The sequence below is a fragment of the Myotis nattereri genome (genome assembly GCF_964212035.1).
Source record: "Myotis nattereri genome assembly, chromosome: 4".
In the NCBI taxonomy this organism is placed as follows: Eukaryota; Metazoa; Chordata; class Mammalia; order Chiroptera; family Vespertilionidae; genus Myotis; species Myotis nattereri.
The window spans coordinates 4,441,267-4,460,314 of NC_138079.1; the positions used below are offsets into that span (position 1 = coordinate 4,441,267).

Consider the following 19,048-nt stretch of genomic DNA (forward strand, 5'->3'; position numbering starts at 1 on the left):
CCTGTGGACTGAAGGGTCCCAGGTTCGATTCCGGTCAAGGGCATGTACCTTGGTTGCGGGCACATCCCCAGTAGGGGGTGTGCATGAGGCAGCTGATCGATGTTTCTCTCTCATCGATGTTTCAAACTCTCTATCCCTCTCCCTTCCTCTCTGTAAAAAATCAATAAAATATATTTTTAAAAAAATGATGGGTAACCACTGGATGGGCTCAGTGCACAGACAAGTCCCAATTTATGTTCTTGTCAGGTCAACCTGGCTTTCTGTGTAGAATGAACCACAGAGGCAAGGGAACCAGGGATGAGACCAGGTAAGAGATGGGGGCACTTGGACTGGGGGGAGAGTGGACACGGGGAGGAGGGAAGGACTTGAGCTATGCTTCGGAGACAAAAGCAACAGGACTATGACGGACCTCGGTGTGGCAGTGGACAGGGGAGGGGAGGTCTCATTTCCCTTGCATTCAGCCAAATACACATTATAAGAAAGTCATCGTCAGAGCTCTGCTCACCACACCCACACAAATAAGCAAATTCCTTTCGACAATTGACCACTTCGGTCCAACAAAAACTTCTTGGAAAGCATCCATTTCTGTAGGAACCTGTGCCTGTAGGGGAGGGAATGCCTTTGTTTCCAGGGGAATGGGGTTCCTGGGCTTGGGTAAAGCGCTTCCTGCTCCCTTCCCAGCATCTGCACTAACTTTTCTGCTTGGTGCTTCTTGGAGGGCATGATTATTTTGAGAAAGACGCTCAGAGGCGTGTGTGGATTTGATAATAAGGCAGTCAGGAGGAGGTCAAGGGCAGCGAACATCTGCATTCAATCACAGCATTCCTCAGTGACCACTTCCTACAAGCAGAGCACCGCTGAGAATTAATTACTGAGAGAAACCCCACTTGCAACTTTTCTCCAGGGAAACAGATTTCCTATTGAACAAGGCTTGCCTTTTAGAAAACTTACTTTTAAATTTAAAAGTTGTACACAATAGAGAGTTCAGTACAAAAACTGTAATTAACGAAGAACATTATGTCACAACACCAGTGTGGCTCAGTGGTTGAGCATCAACCTATGAACCAGAAGGTCACGGTTTCATTCCCAGTCAGGGCACATGCCCAGGTTGTGGGCTCCATCCCCAGTAGGGGGCGTGCAGGAGGCAGCCGATCAATGATTCTCATCATTGATGTTTCTATCTCTCTTTCCCTCTCCCTTCCTCTCTGAAATCAATAAAAACATCTTTTTTTTTAAAATGTCACACACAGCTAAATTAGGATCTGTTGTCCAGCTTAACATCTCTCACATTTTTAAAAGGGAGAACTGTCATAAGAAATGACATTGCATTTGAATTACTCTCCACAACATCCCCCACAGAAATGCTTACATGGAAAATCCCCCAACACCTCATGGAGACTCACATGGGTGTCTAGACTTTCATGATGAGCAAAAGCTACACAAATTTAGAAAATACAAAGCAACCTTTGAAAAGTTTAAAGGACTAAACAGAAATCATGCCAATTATATAGTTTCTTAGAGCCCATCAGCCAGACTCAATGGGGTCAGAGGATTTAAAAAAAAAAAAAAAGATTTTAAATCGAATATGATAGTATTAGAAGACAAGGCAAGTAAAGGAAAAGAAAGCTAAAAGCAGGCTAAGAATCATAGAACATTAAGAGGTTAGAGAAACAGAAGTAGCAGGGAGAGGTAAGAGGGAGAAAGAAGGAAAGGAAGATGGGGAAGAGGGCTGGGAAGAGATGAAGGGACAGAGTGTGCAGGAGGAAGTAAGAAAAGGAAGAGTTTACCTTCAAATAAGGAAGGTCCAATCCTGAGAGAAATGTGTCCCTGGACCAGACAAGTGACCAAACACTGGGAAACGACAAGCTGGTTATAGTAACTCCCTCTTCTGACTGAAAAACAGCTGGACTTGAACATCGCGACTGTGACATTAATCGGAGCTGCTACTTCAACTCCAAGTCTGACCTCCCTCGATGGCAGGTCCCGCATCAGAAAGTGAAGCTCCTCAAACAGGTCTTGTCCAACTTGACGCTTCCGTGATTTGAAAAATGGCCCAACAGCATTGAGATTGAGACCACAGGAACAGGAAGTAAACTTTTTCAGTCTCCTCTCCGTGTGTGGCCTTTGGAAGGTCCCCTAACTTATGTGAGCTTCAGTCCCCTTGCCTACTCACAGGAGGTGCTGATGATACCAGGTCTAGTGAGGACCAGTCAGAACGGAGCCTGGTACCCCAAATTCCAAGTGTGCTCTCCCTGCTAATCCAGGCGGGGGGCTGTAGGTGAACCACGTTTTATTATTTATTTAAATGTTTTTTTTAATTGATTTCTGCTGGGGAAACCCTGATGTACAAAAGTCACTCCTTTCAAATGAACACCTGAAATATCTCAAGGAGAGAAATAAGAAAATCACACAACACACACCACTGGGAAATCGCAGGAGGTCGTGGTTCTTTGAAACGTGTTTGGAGGAAGATGTTCCCATGTTGGACTATTTGGAAAGGAAATGACCAGGTACAATCAGTGAAGAAAGCAGACAGGACAACTGCAGGGCTAACTGAGAAGTGGTTTCTGAAGCAGTGGAAAGATGCACATAAGCATGCCTTCTCTAAGCCCCCAATTATTTGTCAGGGACCAGGGGTTAGGGGAGTAAGACGGCCCCGCCCAGAAGCAGAGGCCTGGTCTCCTGTCCCTGGGTGCACTGTGCGGGGGACAGAGCAGAGATGGAAGCCTTTCTTGCTTTGCCATCACCCTTTTATACCTGGACTTCCATTAACACCTGGGAAAACTCCACACTTGCAATCTCTGAAGGAAAAATTCATAAACATCAAGGTCTCCTCATTCTTAACCCAAACGTAGCATCCACAAGGCTCCGTCCCCTAGGGAGTAGCAAGGAAAGTCTACACGGTGTCTGCGCCAGCCTTCTGGGGCCCAGAAAGCCCGCCTCTTCTCAAGCGCTTGGATGAAGGCACTGAAACAAGACAGTGTTGCTTAGCGCACTCACCCAAGATGAGAATGAATGAGCCTGAGGACAGCCGGAAGTTGTCCTGGTAAGATCTGCCCATGGATCCTAACATCACAAAACACTGCAGGGGACAGAAGAGCAGCAAAGATGACAAGGGGCACATCTGGCCACTCTAACCTGCCTCCTTTGGCTCCCAGGTCCCGTGGATCTCCTGTCTTTTTCTGAATCACGTCACCTTAGCTTCCTCGTCCACCCTTGCACCCACATTGGTTAGAACAGCACACCACCCCCAGTACTGTTTCTGAGCGTCATTAGGCGTTCTATGTTTGCCAAAGGGATTTAATACATAGAACAGTGTATTCAGATAGAATTAGTGTCTCTGGGTTTGATGGGCCAATGATTCTCAAATTTTAATGCACATACACACCACCTGGGGACCTTGTTCAAACTTAGGTTCCGATTGAACAGGTCGGGGTAGAACCTGAGAGTTTGCATTGCTAACAAGCTCCCAGGTGATGCCCAGGCTGCCGGGCCATGGCCTCACACTTGGCAGCAAGGACCCTGTCCCCTCAAGTCACAGAATCAAGGAGGCAAAGCATGTCATCCCAGTAAGAAAAACAACCCGTCATGTCACACTCAGAGATCGTCTCCAACAACCAAGTAAAACAGTGTTTCACCCTAACTGGTTTGGCTCAGTGGATAGAGCGTCAGCCTGTGGACTGAAGGGTCCCACGTTCGATTCCGGTCAAGGGCATGTACTTTAGTTGGGGGCACATCCCCAGTAGGGGGTGTGCATGAGGCAGCTGGTCGATGTTTCTCTCTCATCGATGTTTCTGACTCTCCATCCCTCTCCCTTCCTCTCTGTAAAAAAATCAATAAAGCCGAAACTGGTTTGGCTCAGTGGATAGAGCGTCGGCCTGCGGACTGAAAGGTCCCAGGTTCGATTCCGGTCAAGGGCATGTACCTGGGTTGCGGGCATATCCCCAGTAGGAGATGTGCAGGAGGCAGCTGATCGATGTTTCTCTCTCATCGATGTTTCTAACTCTCTATCTCTCTCCCTTCCTCTCTGTAAAAAATCAATAAAATATATTTTTTTTAAAAATCAATAAAAATATATTTTAAAAAAACACACAAAGCAGTGTTTCAGTTACCGAAGCATAAACCCAGACCTCCTGCTTTCTCACTTCTCAAAGTCCTTATTAAAATCTGTCACTCAATGGAGACATTTTTTAAAGCAACTAGATCTTTCTGAAAGCTGATATTTAAGCTCCCTGGACCTACAATTTATGCTGCATCAAAAAACAAGAGAAATATTAAGTCATCTATAATGGAAAACTCTGGACACCTAATCTTCCATGTCTGTCATGAAAACAGAAATGAGATTCACACTGAAGTGCCTGGGGAGAGCTATGCAGGCGAAGGCAGTGGCATCTCTGTGCCACATGGTGTGGACTGTAAGCCAAGTAATTCGCCCGGTCACAGCCAGAGCACTGGCCGCTGGTCTCCCACAACAGCCAGGGTCATTCCTTCTCCAGCCCCTCCCAGGACAGGGAAGGTCCCTAATTCAAGATCCAGCAAAAGAAAGAAAGTAACGCTGCTCCTCTAAGTAGAGGCTCTTCCGTCCTCTCTCTCGCCTCCAACCCACCATGCTAGGAACTCACAGAATGAACCCAATGAACTGAACAGTGAGCAGAAGACGGGGAGAGGGGGGGAACCCCCTGTGTTTATGAGCCTGAACACACAGCAGTAACAGGGAGGGCGACCTCCCCCCCGGCCAGAGGCCCCGCCCCTCTCATGTCTGAGTGAGCATGGGTCTTACCCTGCAATCCCAAAGGTCAGGGGTCAGGGGTCAGGGGTCAGGGCGAATTCTTCAGGCGGGGAGCAGCGTTAGGAGATGCACAGAGCATTTCTTTCCCTGCTCCTCCTCCCCCCCACCCCCACCCCCGCCCCCCCGCACCACAAACCGGGGCACACAGGCCTCCCTCAACTCAACATGTTTCCTGGGATGGGGAGAGGGCTGGAAGCCACCGGTCAAGTTTCCCACCGGCTCTGCCAGCGGATCATTCCTCAGCCACACCCCTGGCTGCAGCTGGAGCTCAAGAGCAAGAGGCAGAAACCGTTAATCCTTAGATTGTCCGGAGCAGGACCCAGTAGGACTGTCCTCCGGTCCAAGAGCTGAGGGAGTCGTGTGGTGTAACGACATACACCCCTCTCCACAGAGGCGCCATCGGACGGCCCAAGTTTCTAAACGTCACTAATCTCATTTGTAGCATTTACACAGCAACACGCAGAGGACACGTAAATCTTGCATTTTTGGAAATTAGAACCTCATACCATTTAAAGAGTTAAAATTATCGTAATAGCATCTCCTGGCAAACACTGATAGCTTGCTGGTTAAAGGCTGGAAAGCTATTCTGAAGTTTCATAGTGTCCTGCCTCCTAAGAGAAGGAAGATTAAAGTGCTTTTTTGGCGCACACCTTCCATTTGGTGACAAAAATTCACATTTTCAGCTCGATGGAAAGATGGCTACCCAAGGAAACAAGGGTTTCCGTAAGCGGGGCTGTTGGATGCAGCTCAGCAGAGAAGTTTCACTGCAGATGTGAGGTTTCTCCTCTGCACATACTTCTAGGGCCTGAGCCTGCATGTAAGCATCTTCTCGAGAAGGCCTCCTCCCTGGTTCAGCTCAAGGAGCTGTTCCCTGGAGACCAGAAGCAGAGACCCCGTGGCTTCAGGAAATAGACACACACTTGTTCTTCCCCTTGACCCAAAGGTGAGATGGGGAAAGGAACTGGCCGCATCTTGCTGCCGCGCAATGGGAAAGGATCTGTTATTAACCCACACAGACAGCCCACCTCTCCACATTGCTATCTGACACTGAGATTTATCGGGATGACCACTTTGTAAGTTCTATAAATGTCCAATCGCTGGGCTGTGCACCTGAAACTATACTGTACCTCAAACTCTAATTTAAGAAAGAAAAAACAGAAACTGAATCTCTCAGACTTTTGGAAAACAACCTGGGGATGGATTTTGGTGTTCCTGTGTGACTGTCCTCTGAGGGCCACAAAGCCAGGCCAGATCCTGCAGGTAGGGGCCTCCATGGCTACTGTGGTAGCAAACATTTGTGCAAGTTGCAAGAAAGCATGCAGGAGACAGATGAGGTTCTAGAAGGTGCCTCCTCAGACAGATGAGTTGTAAAAGGTACCCCATCTAGGCAGACAAATTACAAAAAGGATGCTTCACGTTGGGCTATGGGCCCTTTTCCCCCTGAGCCAGGACTTGGTTCCGACTGGCAGACACCAGCACAGCCATTATCCTTTAGACTAGGACCACCCTAGGTGGGCATTGGTGAGTTATGGCACGTGAGCAAATGAACGGGAAGCCAGCCAGCTTGTGTGCTCACAGAAAGGAAAGAAACTCATTTGGTGCCTTTTTATAAACATCCATTAATTGTCCAATTATGTGTGAAAGGCTCCAAAGTAAACTCTGTGGATGTGTTCTTCTGGCAAAAGGATTCAATAATTTGGATCTAAAAATTTTCCATCATCTTGGCCACTAGCACATCATTCCACTAGTTAATATTCACTTCTTTGTGCTGCTGTCCTTACTGTGAAGCTGAATTTGAATATGCCCAGTGGTGGTCTCACTGCTTGCTGGGAAATGTCCTGTGAGAAATGCCATCTGCGTGGGATTTATCACTTTTCCCTAAGAAGCTATATAATCATCACCTTGGGGAGGAGGGAGGGCCAAGCTGCATGGACCGTTCAGTTCCACCAGTAAGCCTCCGCAGGTCTCATGGGCAGAACCGGAAGAAACCTACTATGTTCATGGATTGGAAGATTAAACACAGAAAGTGTCAATCCCCACTCCCGCCCCAATGACTATCTAAGTTTAATGCAATTCCTATCAAAATCCCAGTAAGATCTTTGTAGTCTGATTATTCTAAAACGGATATGGAAAGGCAAAGGAACTAGCATTACGAACACAGTTTTTGAAAAAGAAGAGTTAAATGGGAGGAATCGTCTGCCTGAGTTTAAGACTAATTGTATAGCTATAGTAGTGAAGACTCTATTGGTGGAGTAAAACATAAAACTCAGAAACAGATTCACAAAGCTATGTCCAACTGATTTTTGACAAGTGAAGAAGCAATCCTATAAAAGGAAGGTAGCCTTTTTAAAAAAATGGAGCAATTGGATACCCACAGGCAGAAGGAAGGAAGGAAGGAAGGAAGGAAGGAAGGAAGGAAGGAAGGAAGGAAGGAAGGAAATGCACCTCTACTTAAGTCCCACACCCTGAACAAAAATTAATTCAAATGGATATGAACTGAAATATAAAATGTAAGCCTGAGGAGGGATGGGGCAGGAAGGAAATGTGTGACCCTAAAAGATCAACATGAGGGATTGTGATGGAAATGGTGGGCATGGTGATAGTGGAGTGATTTTGCAAGATGTTACCATTGGGGGTGGGGAGGTGGGCAAAGGGTCCCTGGGATCACTTGCTTTTAAATCTGGCATCTGCATATGAATCTACAACTACTTCAAATAAAATATTTAACTGAAAATAAACACACACTAAAAATGATAACATCTTTCAATACTGTAATCCACAGTCAAGCTCAAAACCAGAAAGGAAGCCTCGGAATGCCAGGAGGGAAGGGAAAGGAGGGGTGGGTGGAGCTGAGGCTGCATGTCCTGGAGCGAGCCAGGCCCAGCTACTCAGCTTAGGAGTCAGGACTGAGTGCCCAGCAAGGGCTGGAGTGGTTGAGGCTGGGTTTAGGACGGAGCCAAGAACCCTCTTTACTGTAATAAAGCATGAGCGAGAAGACTGCCCCTGATTGTGAACAGAAACTACAAATGTTTTTTCCAGACTCAGATATACAATCTGGGTGGTGGGTACCTAAACCAAGCCCTTGGTAAAAGGGGGGGTGGGGAGGCATAAGGAGTCTAAACCCCAATCCTGTGTCCCACAAAAGTGTGAAGTCTAACGGTTTAAACTATCCTCCAAGCACAAAAACCTAAACTGAAATACTAACAATAAACTAACTTAGAACAAATTCTGTAGGGCCCTGGTAGCAGCAAATCCAAAGCCACCCACTGAGATCCTCACAGGTCACAACTCCCACTGAGGATGACTTCCGAGCCTAATTGATTAAAGAACACGGATTCTCCTTCAAAGAACTGAGACTGGAACAAATCAACTAAATTGTTCAAAAGAAATAAACTCTTCCCTGGCTGGTGTGGCTCAGTGGGTTAGGCACCATCCTGTGCACCAAAAGGTTGCTGGTTCAAGTCCCAGTCAGGGCACATGCCTGGGTTGTGGGCTCAGTCACCAGTCGGGGACATACAGGAGGTGGCCAAACAATGTTTCTCTCTCTCTCTATCTCCTTCCCTTCCTCTTTCTCTAAAAAAAAAAAATTGATAAACATTATTTGTTATAAAGAAATAAATTCTATAATTTGAAAGCTATAGAAGTGTTGAGGGGGAAAAGGTGATGAACATGGTTGAGTTGGACAGAGGGAGGGCTGCTAAGCTGGGGATGGGCTAACTCAGTCTGAAGGCAGCCCCCAGGGTTGGGGACAGAGCCAGGTGAGAGGATATTAAGTAGAGGAGGATGTTCATGCCACACCTTGTCATGGGTGGCCTTTCTGGGTCTTCAATTTGCAACCATCTGAATCTGCTCCAACAGAGAACTTCAAATTAGAGACAACTCCATGAGAACGCAGCCTCGAGCATTAGGAGGACCACATCAAAGCACACACTGTGCCCGCCTGAGCCACAGGAATGAGATGCAGATGTCCATTGCACATGACAGTGCCTCCCTCCTCAGAAAGCCTTCCAGATGCCACTCAGGGCAGGAGGCTTAGCACCAGCTTACCCTACGCCTGCCATCCTGCGAGTCTAAGTGTGGGTCATCCCTCCATGAAAGGCCAAATGAATACCGTGGACATGGAACCCCAGACAAGTGATCAGGAAAAATCAGACGCCAGCCCAACCATTACCCTTTGACTAGTACCACTCTAGGTGGGCACTGGTGAATTATGGCACGTGAGCAAATGAACTTGATGTCAGCCAGCTTGTGTCCTCACAGAAAGGAAAGAAACTCATTGGGCTCTTGGTGACTTTTTAAATTAAATGTATTGGGGTGACCACGGTTAATGGGGTCATACAGATTTTGAGTGTACATTACTATGATACATGATCTGTATATTGCATTATGTTGCCACCACTCATAGTCAAATCATCTTCTGTCTTGGTGCCTTTTTTAGAAACATCTATTGATTCTCCAGTTGTGTGTGAAAGGCTCCCAAGTAATCCCAGTAGACTGGTTCTTCTGGCAAAAATCACTCAATGATTTGAATCTAAAAATTTTCCATCGTCTTGGCTACTACCACATAATTCCATTAATTAATATTTGCTTCTTTGAGCTCCTAAATTTAGTATGAGTCTGAAATCTGAATCTGAAAATGCCCACATGGTGGTTCTCCCGGCTTGCAAGGACCATGTGCAATGGAGAAGGTCCCATTGTTCTATTCCCAGCCTGGGAGCAATTGAGAGCAGTGTCTCAACCCTGGCTGCAGGCTGGACTTCCCTGCTACTCAGGGCCCTTCCTCTCCATCCCCCAGATTTACTGACTTTTAACTTTATGCACCTTCTCCTTAACACATTTAGAGACCACGATCATGCACATCATAAGTGTTCAATTCACATGTGTTAACCGCATCTGTGAACCCATCAGCCGTGGGTGTGCAGGTCAAGGTGCCCGGGGTCGGGGGACAGGGGAGGGAGGTGATGGAGCCAGGCACTCACTCACCAGTCCATGGCAGGAACTCAGAGCTGCAGTCCCGATTCTGGTGCCCCGCTGCAGGACTGTGCCCCGGAGATGGCAGGGGGGTGCGGAGGAAGCCACCATCTTAACATGGGACAGGTTCCCATACCTTCTCTCCACGATGTAGCTTTTGGAAAGAAATTCCTGGTTGACCGTCAAGTTAAAAACCAGGTCCTCCTCCTCGTGGGAAATTCTGTAGTACACCCAGTCCTCTGGGCTCTCCAAGTCCCTCTTCTTCCTGCTGCTGCTGGTGAAGGGAGGGCGCAAGCCATAGGACAGGAAATGCCCTCGAGCGTCTACTCGCACCGGTGCCACCACGTGGTACTCTGGCAGGGCCTTGATGAAATGCTCTGGAAAAGTAAAAAGGAGACAGAATAAAACAGAGATCCCTGCTGCGTCTGTAGCAAGGCCAATGCTCTCCCTTTGGAACCTAGATTTTAGCTTGTTGATTTCAAGACCCCACTATTGACTTGAAGCTTCGAGATCCTTCCCACCATACAAATACTGTCAACATTAAATTCCCCAAACAACTGAGACGGGCTCCCTCCTCGATGGCGTGACCATTGAGGCTGACACTAAGGCATAGCTCTGGATGGCAGATGTTTCACCAGAGACAAATTAAGGCGAGAATGGATTCATGAGGAATACTTTTAGGAGGAAGGCAAGATCAGTAGGATGAACATGAGCATTTCAAGTCTAGAGTTCATTAATACAAACGGTGGTACCTCACTGTCTAGTAAGGAGTTTAAGCACCTTGGGAAGGTCCTGTTAAGTCAGGTTGAAGAAAAATGCAAAAACACAGCAACATCATATACACTCTGATGACCCTCACAACTGTTACAGCCTAAGGGGTCCACAACGTAGCTTAGAGGGTCTTGGGTATTTCTTTTTTATTTTTAAAAAAATATCCTATATAATAAAAGGCTGATATGCAAATTGTCCCCTTGAGAGTTCGACCAACAGGGAGTTTGACCGCCCGCTATGACGTGTGCTGACCACCAGGGGGGTGGCACGGAATGAAGGAAAGCCCTGGCTGGCATCCCTGGAAGACCCCAATCAGCCCTGATCACCAGTCGGGCCTAGGGACCCCACCCGTGCATGAATTTTGTGCACTGGGCCTCTAGTATGAAATGAAAGGGTAAGTGAATCTATGAGGATCCGAGGTATGGGTGCAAGATCTGAAAACTGCCACCTTAACAATGCGAAACAGGACCACTCACTCCTTCCACACACAGGAGCACGTGCACCTTGGATTTCCTCACATAGACCCACCACTGCTTCCTCATCTTGATGATGGAGAATAACAAGGAATCTATTAGGCAGTGATAGATTACTATGGATTATATATAACTATGTAATATAACTATGGATTACAGACCACTTAAAGCAAACTATCAACAGTAAGATAAATTAATATTTTGCTTGAGGTAAAAAATAGGTAAAAAGAAAACAAAAAACAGTCAGGAAGGAAGGGAGGGAGGGGGCTGCCTCCCTCCTGGCCTCCTCGCAGCGGTACTTACACTTTCTAACTGATATTACTTTGTTCATGTCATTTCTCCAACTACTTCTATGTTGCTCACATTCTCTATCAACATCCTATTTTTTCCTGTTTATGCTTTGAAGTCCCAACTCCAATCCTCCCTCTTCTTTCTCCTGATGTCCCTGGTTGAAGTTGTTCTCTGCCTCCTCTCAACGCCCATGTCCTTACTTTTTGTAGCTCCCAGAATAGCCTCCGTTCACAATGCCTTTTGTTTATTATACTGTCTGTCCCCACACAGCATGGAGGGAGCAGTGGACACATTTGTAGCTGGTTAATTAAAAGAGCTGGACCTGCTGAGGTCCAATGACGCAAGACCTTTCTCCCCAGACAACTGCCTCCAAACACGCTTTGTAGAGAGGTTCATCTCCGCCTTGGATGAAATCTGGGACAGAGCACAGAGTTTCCCTCTTAGGTACTAACAAACTGTCTCAATTTTTAGGTATAAAATCTCCAGACCCATTGCTTCCAACAGCAGTTAGGAACAACAGACCACGTTGTGACATGGGCAGATCTTCGAAGCTCAATGAAAAATACAAAACAAAACGAGTTAATACAGAGCCATTTACATTCATGGAAACTACGTGCACACAGAAACAACACTACAAAGTTAGCCAGGGCATACGCAAACAAAAAATACATGTGGAATCCATTAAAATGGTTTTCTAGAGGAATGAAAGTGGGGAACGAGGCAGTGGGGGAGAGAATGCATAGATAAATAAAGCAAGAAAGGGGTTTTGCACAAATTAGTGATGCTACGACGCCAAGAACTAGGGGTCACACGGACTCAGTCCTCTGCCCCGCCCACTCCCCCAGGGATATCTGGGCTCTTTAGTGTCAGAGCTTCCCGCCCAGCGCTCCGCTCCGGAGAGGAATGGCCAGGTTGGGTGGGGCGGATGTAGTTGGCTGCTGTTGCTAAGTCTCCAGGGTTTCTCATCTCTTCTGCTACTTGTAGTGAAGTCTCTGGCTCCCCCAGGGTTAGAGCAGTGTGGTGAAGTGAAAGGCAGGAGTCTTATTCAGCTGCATACAGAGAGCATCACCGTGCAGTGGTCCCCGCCGTGGCCAGTGTCCGGATGCCGACGCCCTCTCTCAGGAGCAGAGCTTGTATCCCTTAAGATACAAAATGCTTGACTCTGAAGATACAACTCAGAGTTAAGTATGAATTTTGAAAGTATAAATGAAAAGCTAAAGCACCTATTTCCTGAAGAATAAAAGAGCAAACAAATTTACAACTCTTGACCAAGTTGCCTTTAACCTAATGGGTTTATTATTAAAGAGCCAGCTGAAGGTGGCTGTACAATAATATCATGATCATTACTGTAGCCATTTAATGAGCACTTGCTATGAGCTAGGTGCTGTCAGTCTCTTCTCATTCAGTATTCACAATAACCCCTTGATGTAGACTAGTATCCCCAAACTGAGCCTAAGGGAGAACAGAGCCAATATGCAACAGCACTTGGATTAAAATCTTGTACTTCCTATTTCAAAATCATGTCCGTGCCCCAGGACTTCATGTACATATATGCAGCTGCACTTGGCAGAGATACCAGAGTAGAGGTAATAGCATGGCTCCCGGTGATGGTGATCTAACGAGCGAGGAACTGCTTGACTTCTTGAAGAGGCCTCTACTTGCGCAGCAATAAACGGAGCTAAGAATTGCCTCCACTGGGCAGAGTAATGGGCGATAAGACTGGATTTGCCTCTTGACGTGATTGCAGGGGAGGCAGCAAAGCCACGTCAGCCCACAGGGATGAATGGAAACAGGAGGCCAGGAACGGAGTATGGCTAATGTGGGTGGCCCAGCTACAGTTGCCTCGTGTATGCCCTCGGCATGGTAACAGTGTCTACCTCCTTGGGCGTTGTGCTCATCCAATGTATTAACTCGGCAAATAGATGCAGAACAGTGCCTGCCAAGGAGCACTCACTAGCTATTACTGGTATTAAAGACAGAAACTTGCCTACCAGTCATCTCTGTGGCATAAATACATGTAACCTCCAAGCAGAGAGGGTGGAGAAGCCCCCACTCACCTTGGCTCCCTCTTGTTGGGCGTTCAGTGTGTAGAATTAGGTACCTATACCTTGGCCAACAGAAAGCAAGAGTTCAGAGGCAATGTGATAGTGTGACAGAAGAGCAAAGAAATACCAAGCAGGCTTCCTAGAGAAAGGGAGGCACCCCGTTTGTTTACACTAGTGGCTCCGGGAATCATTTCCAAATCAGAGTGAAGAAACACGGAGAGCCTGTCTTTATATCCCGCTGGGGTCTTTGTCTTGCAGATATGCCCCCTGCCCTCTTGGTGGCCCTACAGGAAGGCCCCCAGTTGTCAGGCCACATCAATGGTCTGTCCTGGCACCAGCATAAGACCCCCCCATCCCTCACCCCCCGTCCCCCCAGGGCAGTTCATTGTTCAGTTTCTACGGCCTGACACGCCTTGCAGGACCAGTTTCCTCCTCAATAGGAATGGAGAAATAAGATGTCAGGAAATAGTCACAGCTCCTAATTCTTACCATGTCTATGGGCAAGCACAGCGTTAAGACAACACCCACTTGGTCTTGTTGAATGCTCACAGTTCCGCGGGGAAGGTATTACTAACGGTGTCCCTTGTCTTGGCTTCCATTCCCACCACTTTAAAAATAGTAACATGGGGGAGGATTTGTGCTGGGCGAGCTGGCCCCAGAGCCCGCCCTCCGACCAAAGCCCGAGGGCTCCTCAAGGGCCCACCACTGAGCCCCAGAGTGGAGCCAGGGGAGGCTAAGACGCACCCTGAGGACATCACGGTCCACACTGGGGTTTATGGAAATAAATTCCAAGCCCTGAATACTCTGACTTGCCGTGTTTAAAATTCAATTTGAAACCACAACTTCTGATACGTGATGAGAAACTGTGAGTGGAGCCTGTTGGCACTTTTGAAAATAGAAAAGACAAAGTGGTCTCCTACCCGCTGCTTAGAAAGAAAGGAGAGAGGTGAGGACTGTGCACCTGCGGGTTTGTATATGTTTTCGGTTAAATCTGTGGCTATTCTTCGTATTTATTTAAATCTTAGAGAGCAATTGAATTTCTAAGACTCCTTACTGGAAAGGGCAATGACATTCCTGTGAGGGAGGTTTATTTTCTTTTTCTTTTTCTTTTTTTAATATATTTTATTGATTTTTTACAGAGAGGAAGGGAGAGAGATAGAGAGCCAGAAACATCGACGAGAGAAACATCGATCAGCTGCCTCCTGCACATCTCCTACTGGGGATATGCCCGCAACCCAGGTACATGCCCTTGACAGGAATCGAACCTGGGACCTTTCAGTCTGCAGGCCGACGCTCTATCCACTGAGCCAAACCGGTTTCGGCAGGGGAGGTTTATTTTCGTAATTATCCTCCACAGATGGTATCACCTTGCCATTGTGTTTTCATGTAGAAAACCACGCGTGTGGAAATGTGAAGAATCACGTTGGTCCCTTCAAAGTTGTAAAACACAGGAGGTTGGATCTGCTCACCAGCCCCATGATTAACCTGCAGAGCGTCCTTGCTCATTATTGTTAACACACAAAATACCAGAACCGTGAAGTCTCTTCCTACACTAAGAAAATGTCTGAAACAGGAATTTTTAGGAGTGAAAAAGATAGATTTAGGAAATTCTAGAAATTTTGGAACTAGAGGACCATGGAAGAAGCACAGGGCTGAAGAGCAGCAGAAGGTATATTTCCATAGAATAGGGGAAGCTGGGAGAAGCAAAAGGTCTACATTTACAAAATAAAGGAAAGGAGGCCCTCATCCAGAAGAAGAAGAAAGCCCAAAGGGAATAGGAAAACAATAAGGAAGGAGGGGGGGGGGAACCTCACAGGGTCCCATGTGAGATTGACCTTTGAGCTCAGAGGTTACTGTAGTGACCAGTCCAAGAGAAGAGTAGGACTAGTAACCAATCAGAGGGGTTATCAACGCATCAAACTCTACAGCCTTTATAAGCCACAGGGAAAAGGAACTAAGTGGGACCTTTCCCCTTCCTAAGTGGGAGTCTGTACTTGCTCTTTAATAAATCACCACCTTTGTTAGACCACCTTCTGTCCGTGGATTCATTCTTTGACTCTGGCAGACAAAGAATCCGGGACATCCTGCCCAGTCCAAAATTTCTGCTTCAATGTCCAAAATCACTTTCTCCACGCAGAATTTGCTTTTTGCAAATGGTATGAGTGCATGATCATAACATTTGTGTTGAAACACGGCAGCGCTCCCAGCATTCCCACACATGTGTGTGCAGCCCAGAGCACGTCTCTAACATGGGGCCAAGGGCCTGCCCTGTTGGCTTCATGGAGCTCTCAGGAGAAAAAGAGGCCCTAGAAGTGGCCGGAGACTTGTAAACAGTCCAGGGAACGGCTCGCCCAAGGGGGCAGCGTTGGCTGTAGAAGAGGGTGGTGAGCAAGAGGAGTATTTCCGGTGGTTCTGATCCTTGGTGGGGACCCTGTGGCAGTCACTGCACAACTGAGCCATGTGGGAAGTCTACTGAGCAGTGTGTCCATCTGCCTGGTTCTGGTCCCGGGAAGGGCTGGACTGACCTCTGTACTCCGTCCTCCGTCTAAAATCCTGCCTCTGCCCGGCCCTCAGGCCCAGAAAGAACCTTACTGGCTACCTAGGGTCTGAGTGAGTTTCCAACTGTGGGACTCTTCGCCCCTTTGGTGAAACAGCAGTGGGCAGGTGCTCAGTGGATAGATGCTGACAAACAGACCGCCCACCTAGACCGCCCGTTCCTCACCTGTAAAAACAAGGATGCGAGAGGTGATACCTAAAGTAATTTGCAAGTTTCAGTGCTCAGAATGCCGGTGCAATTCGACAATGTCCTCAGAGCTCCAGTGGGCGTCTAGGGAGACGGGCTAATGGTGAAGCAGGAGGCAGCTCACCGGGAAGCACACCCGGGCCATCCTACTCCCAGGAAGCCCGGCATGTCCTGCTCTGACTGCTCTCTCAGCTCAGTCCCAAATGGAGCTCCACTCAGAAACTTCTCCTTCGCGTAAAATGAGGATTAAGGACAACTATGTAGGGAAGAGGCTTTTAAAATCTGAAACTATTTTTAAAACCTAAAATATGCGTGCATCGCTAATAAGCTCAGAGCACTTTACAGCCCTTCCTATGTCAAACGCTCAGGGCATAGCCCTCAGGGTGGCCAGGGAGGGCGACCATCTCCCACGGTCCAGGGGAGAAGCCAGGAGTTGCGGGGACAGAGCTGAAAGCCGGGCCGGGAGAACGTGTCTGAGAACCCAGCCGCCTCCAAACGCCCGGGAAGGGCCCCCAGGCTTTGTCTGTGCTGTCCTGAGGAGAGACTCTTCACAAAGGAGCTGTTTTGCAAAGAACAACAGACGCTGCTATTTTAAACTGGGGTGGAAGATGGTATCGGGCCGTTTACACAGGCCAGTGCTGGCAGCCTGACCTCGGAGCCCAGCGCTGGGGGCCCAGAATCCAAGAAAAGCACCGGGGCTGGCCCTGCGGCTCCTGACCCTGACCCCCCAGCAGGTGAGCTCGCCAGCAGCTTTGGACTCTGTAATGTGGGCATGGAAACCCGCAGAAGGGTGGGCGGGGCTGTGTGTGTGTGTGTGTGTGTGTGTGTGTGTGTGTGTCCTCCCCCGTCTTAGGGCCAGAGGGGCTCAAGAAGCTGTGTGTGGACGCTTCCCAGGACCTGAGCGCAGTCAGCAGACACAAGGCTTCAGGGAGCTAGCCCAGGGCTGTGCTGTGCCCGCCTGCGGATGCAGTGCCCGCCTGTGTGCGCTGCCCCCCAGCGCTGCCCTTGGGCAACACTGCTGGATGGTAGGAGGCCAGCGAGTCAGACTCCCCGCGTTCAAACCTCCCTCCACCTCTTGCTAGGCCATAAGCTCTCCGCTTCAGGTGCCCGTCTACGAAACAGAGACAGTGCCCAGGGCCCCTGCACCAGGGGCGGTGTGGGCGGCCAGTGGACTGACACGGGGCGCCCTAGCCCTGCACCAGGGGGAAGGGTGGGCGGTCAGTGGGCTGGCACGGGGCGCCGCAGCCCTGCACCAGGGGGAAGGGTGGGCGGCCAGTGGGCTGACACGGGGCGCCCCAGCCCTGCACCAGGGGGCGGTGTGGGCGGCCAGTGGGCTGGCACAGGGCGCCCCAGCCCTGCACCAGGGGAAAGGGTGGGCGGTCAGTGGGCTGACACGGGGCGCCCCAGCCCTGCATCAGGGGGCGGTGTGGGCGGTCAGTGGGCTGACACGGGGTGCCCCAGCCCTGCACCAGGGGGCGGTGTGGGCGGTCAGTGGGCTGACACGGGGCGCCCCAGCCCTGCACCAGGGGGAAGGGTGGGCGGTCAGTGGGCTGACACGGGGTGCCCCAGCCCTGCATCAGGGGGAAGGGTGGGCGGTCAGTGGGCTGACACGGGGCGCCCCAGCCCTGCTGGTGCCCGGACCGCTCTGCTCTTTGCTCCCCGCCACCATGAACTCCCCCCCAAACAGGAGTCTCTGACCCCGCAAGGCCAATGCACTAGCAGAGGCAGCAGGACCAGCCTTCCAGGCTGGGAGGTCAGAAAGGTCAGAAAGAATGCAGGGTCACCACAAGGTGTCACAGCTGCCCGGGCGCTTTCAGGGCCTGGGGGCTTCAGAGATTCCACAGAGACCAGCCTGTGACCCGGAGGTGGGGCAGGGCAAGGTGGGCCCCTGGAGCGTCCAGTCCCCCCAGAAGGACTGTCATTTCTAAAACACAGCCCTGCATCTTTCCAGGAACCAAAACCCAGCCAAGCTCCCGCAGCAGGGGGCGGCCTCACACCCCGCTTCCCTCACCACAGTTCGAAACGCAGTGTCTGCCAGGGCCCAGCTGGAACTTTTATGAAAAATCCGTCCGTGCTCAGAATCTGAAAACTGGGGCGCCGAACCAGGCAGCTTCAGGGGGGACACAAAGGAGGGAGGTGGGGGGTTGCCCGCTGCCTCTGGGGTCCTGGCTGCGGCGGCATCCGTGCAGAGAGCTGGGGACACCCACCTTTCGGGGGGACTGAAGGAATCCGCCCCCGAAACGCTGAAGCCCGAGAACCCCTAGTTCCCGAGCTCCGGGCTCGGGTTTCCTTCCAACTCAGCAGAGTTGAGCGCGTGGGGGAGGGGAAGGGAGCCGCCGACTCACACCCGGCAGGAATCCCCGGGTTTCCAAGGAAATAGAGAAAAGCCACCAACCTTGCCTGCGGTCGCGGAAGCGCACCTGGCCGGGCTGCGGGGCTGCCCCGTGGCCCGGGCCCCCGAGGCTCAGGAGCTGGGCCACCACCCAGAGGTTCGCGAGCCGGCTCCTCGGGGCGCATGGCATGGTTCAGGTGTCGGGGGGCAGCCGCGCCGCCGGGGTGAGCTCTCAGCTGGAGGAACTGCTCCCGGGGCCCTGCGGGGAGCCGCCGGCGCGCATGGCCCAGGAGTGGGGCGAGCAGCGGGAGGCTGCCCCGGTGTCCCCCTCGCTTTTCCCAGCAGAAGGGGGCTCGTTACCGCGACCCCCTCCCGCCTGCAGAAAGGGGAGCGCTTCCCGCTGACAGCGTCTGCGGGGTGCGGGGTGAGCAATGGCTGGGGGTGGGAGGGCGCAGCCCAAGCCCACCCAGGTCCCCACCCCTCTCCGTCCGTCCCGCCTCGCGGCGGGCTCTGCGCATCTTCCTCCGGGACTCCCACCCCCGCTCCTCCGGCCCCGCCCCGAGCCCGGGCAGGCCGGCCAAATAGGGGAGCCCCGCCAGAGCCACCCTGGGCGGGACTCCGACTCCGGGAGAG

The 19,048-nt window shown here is 50.1% G+C and overlaps 1 protein-coding gene across 1 annotated transcript in view; it reads right to left on the bottom strand.

Moving 5' to 3' along the window:
- The window catches only part of ADAMTS12 (ADAM metallopeptidase with thrombospondin type 1 motif 12), a gene marked incomplete at both ends in the record, with an annotated part of 181,821 nt that extends 163,216 nt beyond the window's left edge, over window positions 1–18,605 (bottom strand). Inside the window, 2 exons of the mRNA XM_081090333.1 lie at window positions 9,773–10,137; window positions 18,479–18,605. Coding sequence (XP_080946459.1) covers window positions 9,773–10,137; window positions 18,479–18,605 — 492 coding nt within the window. The remainder of the gene's footprint in view (window positions 1–9,772; window positions 10,138–18,478) is intronic.
- Between the last annotated feature and the right edge of the window lie 443 nt (window positions 18,606–19,048).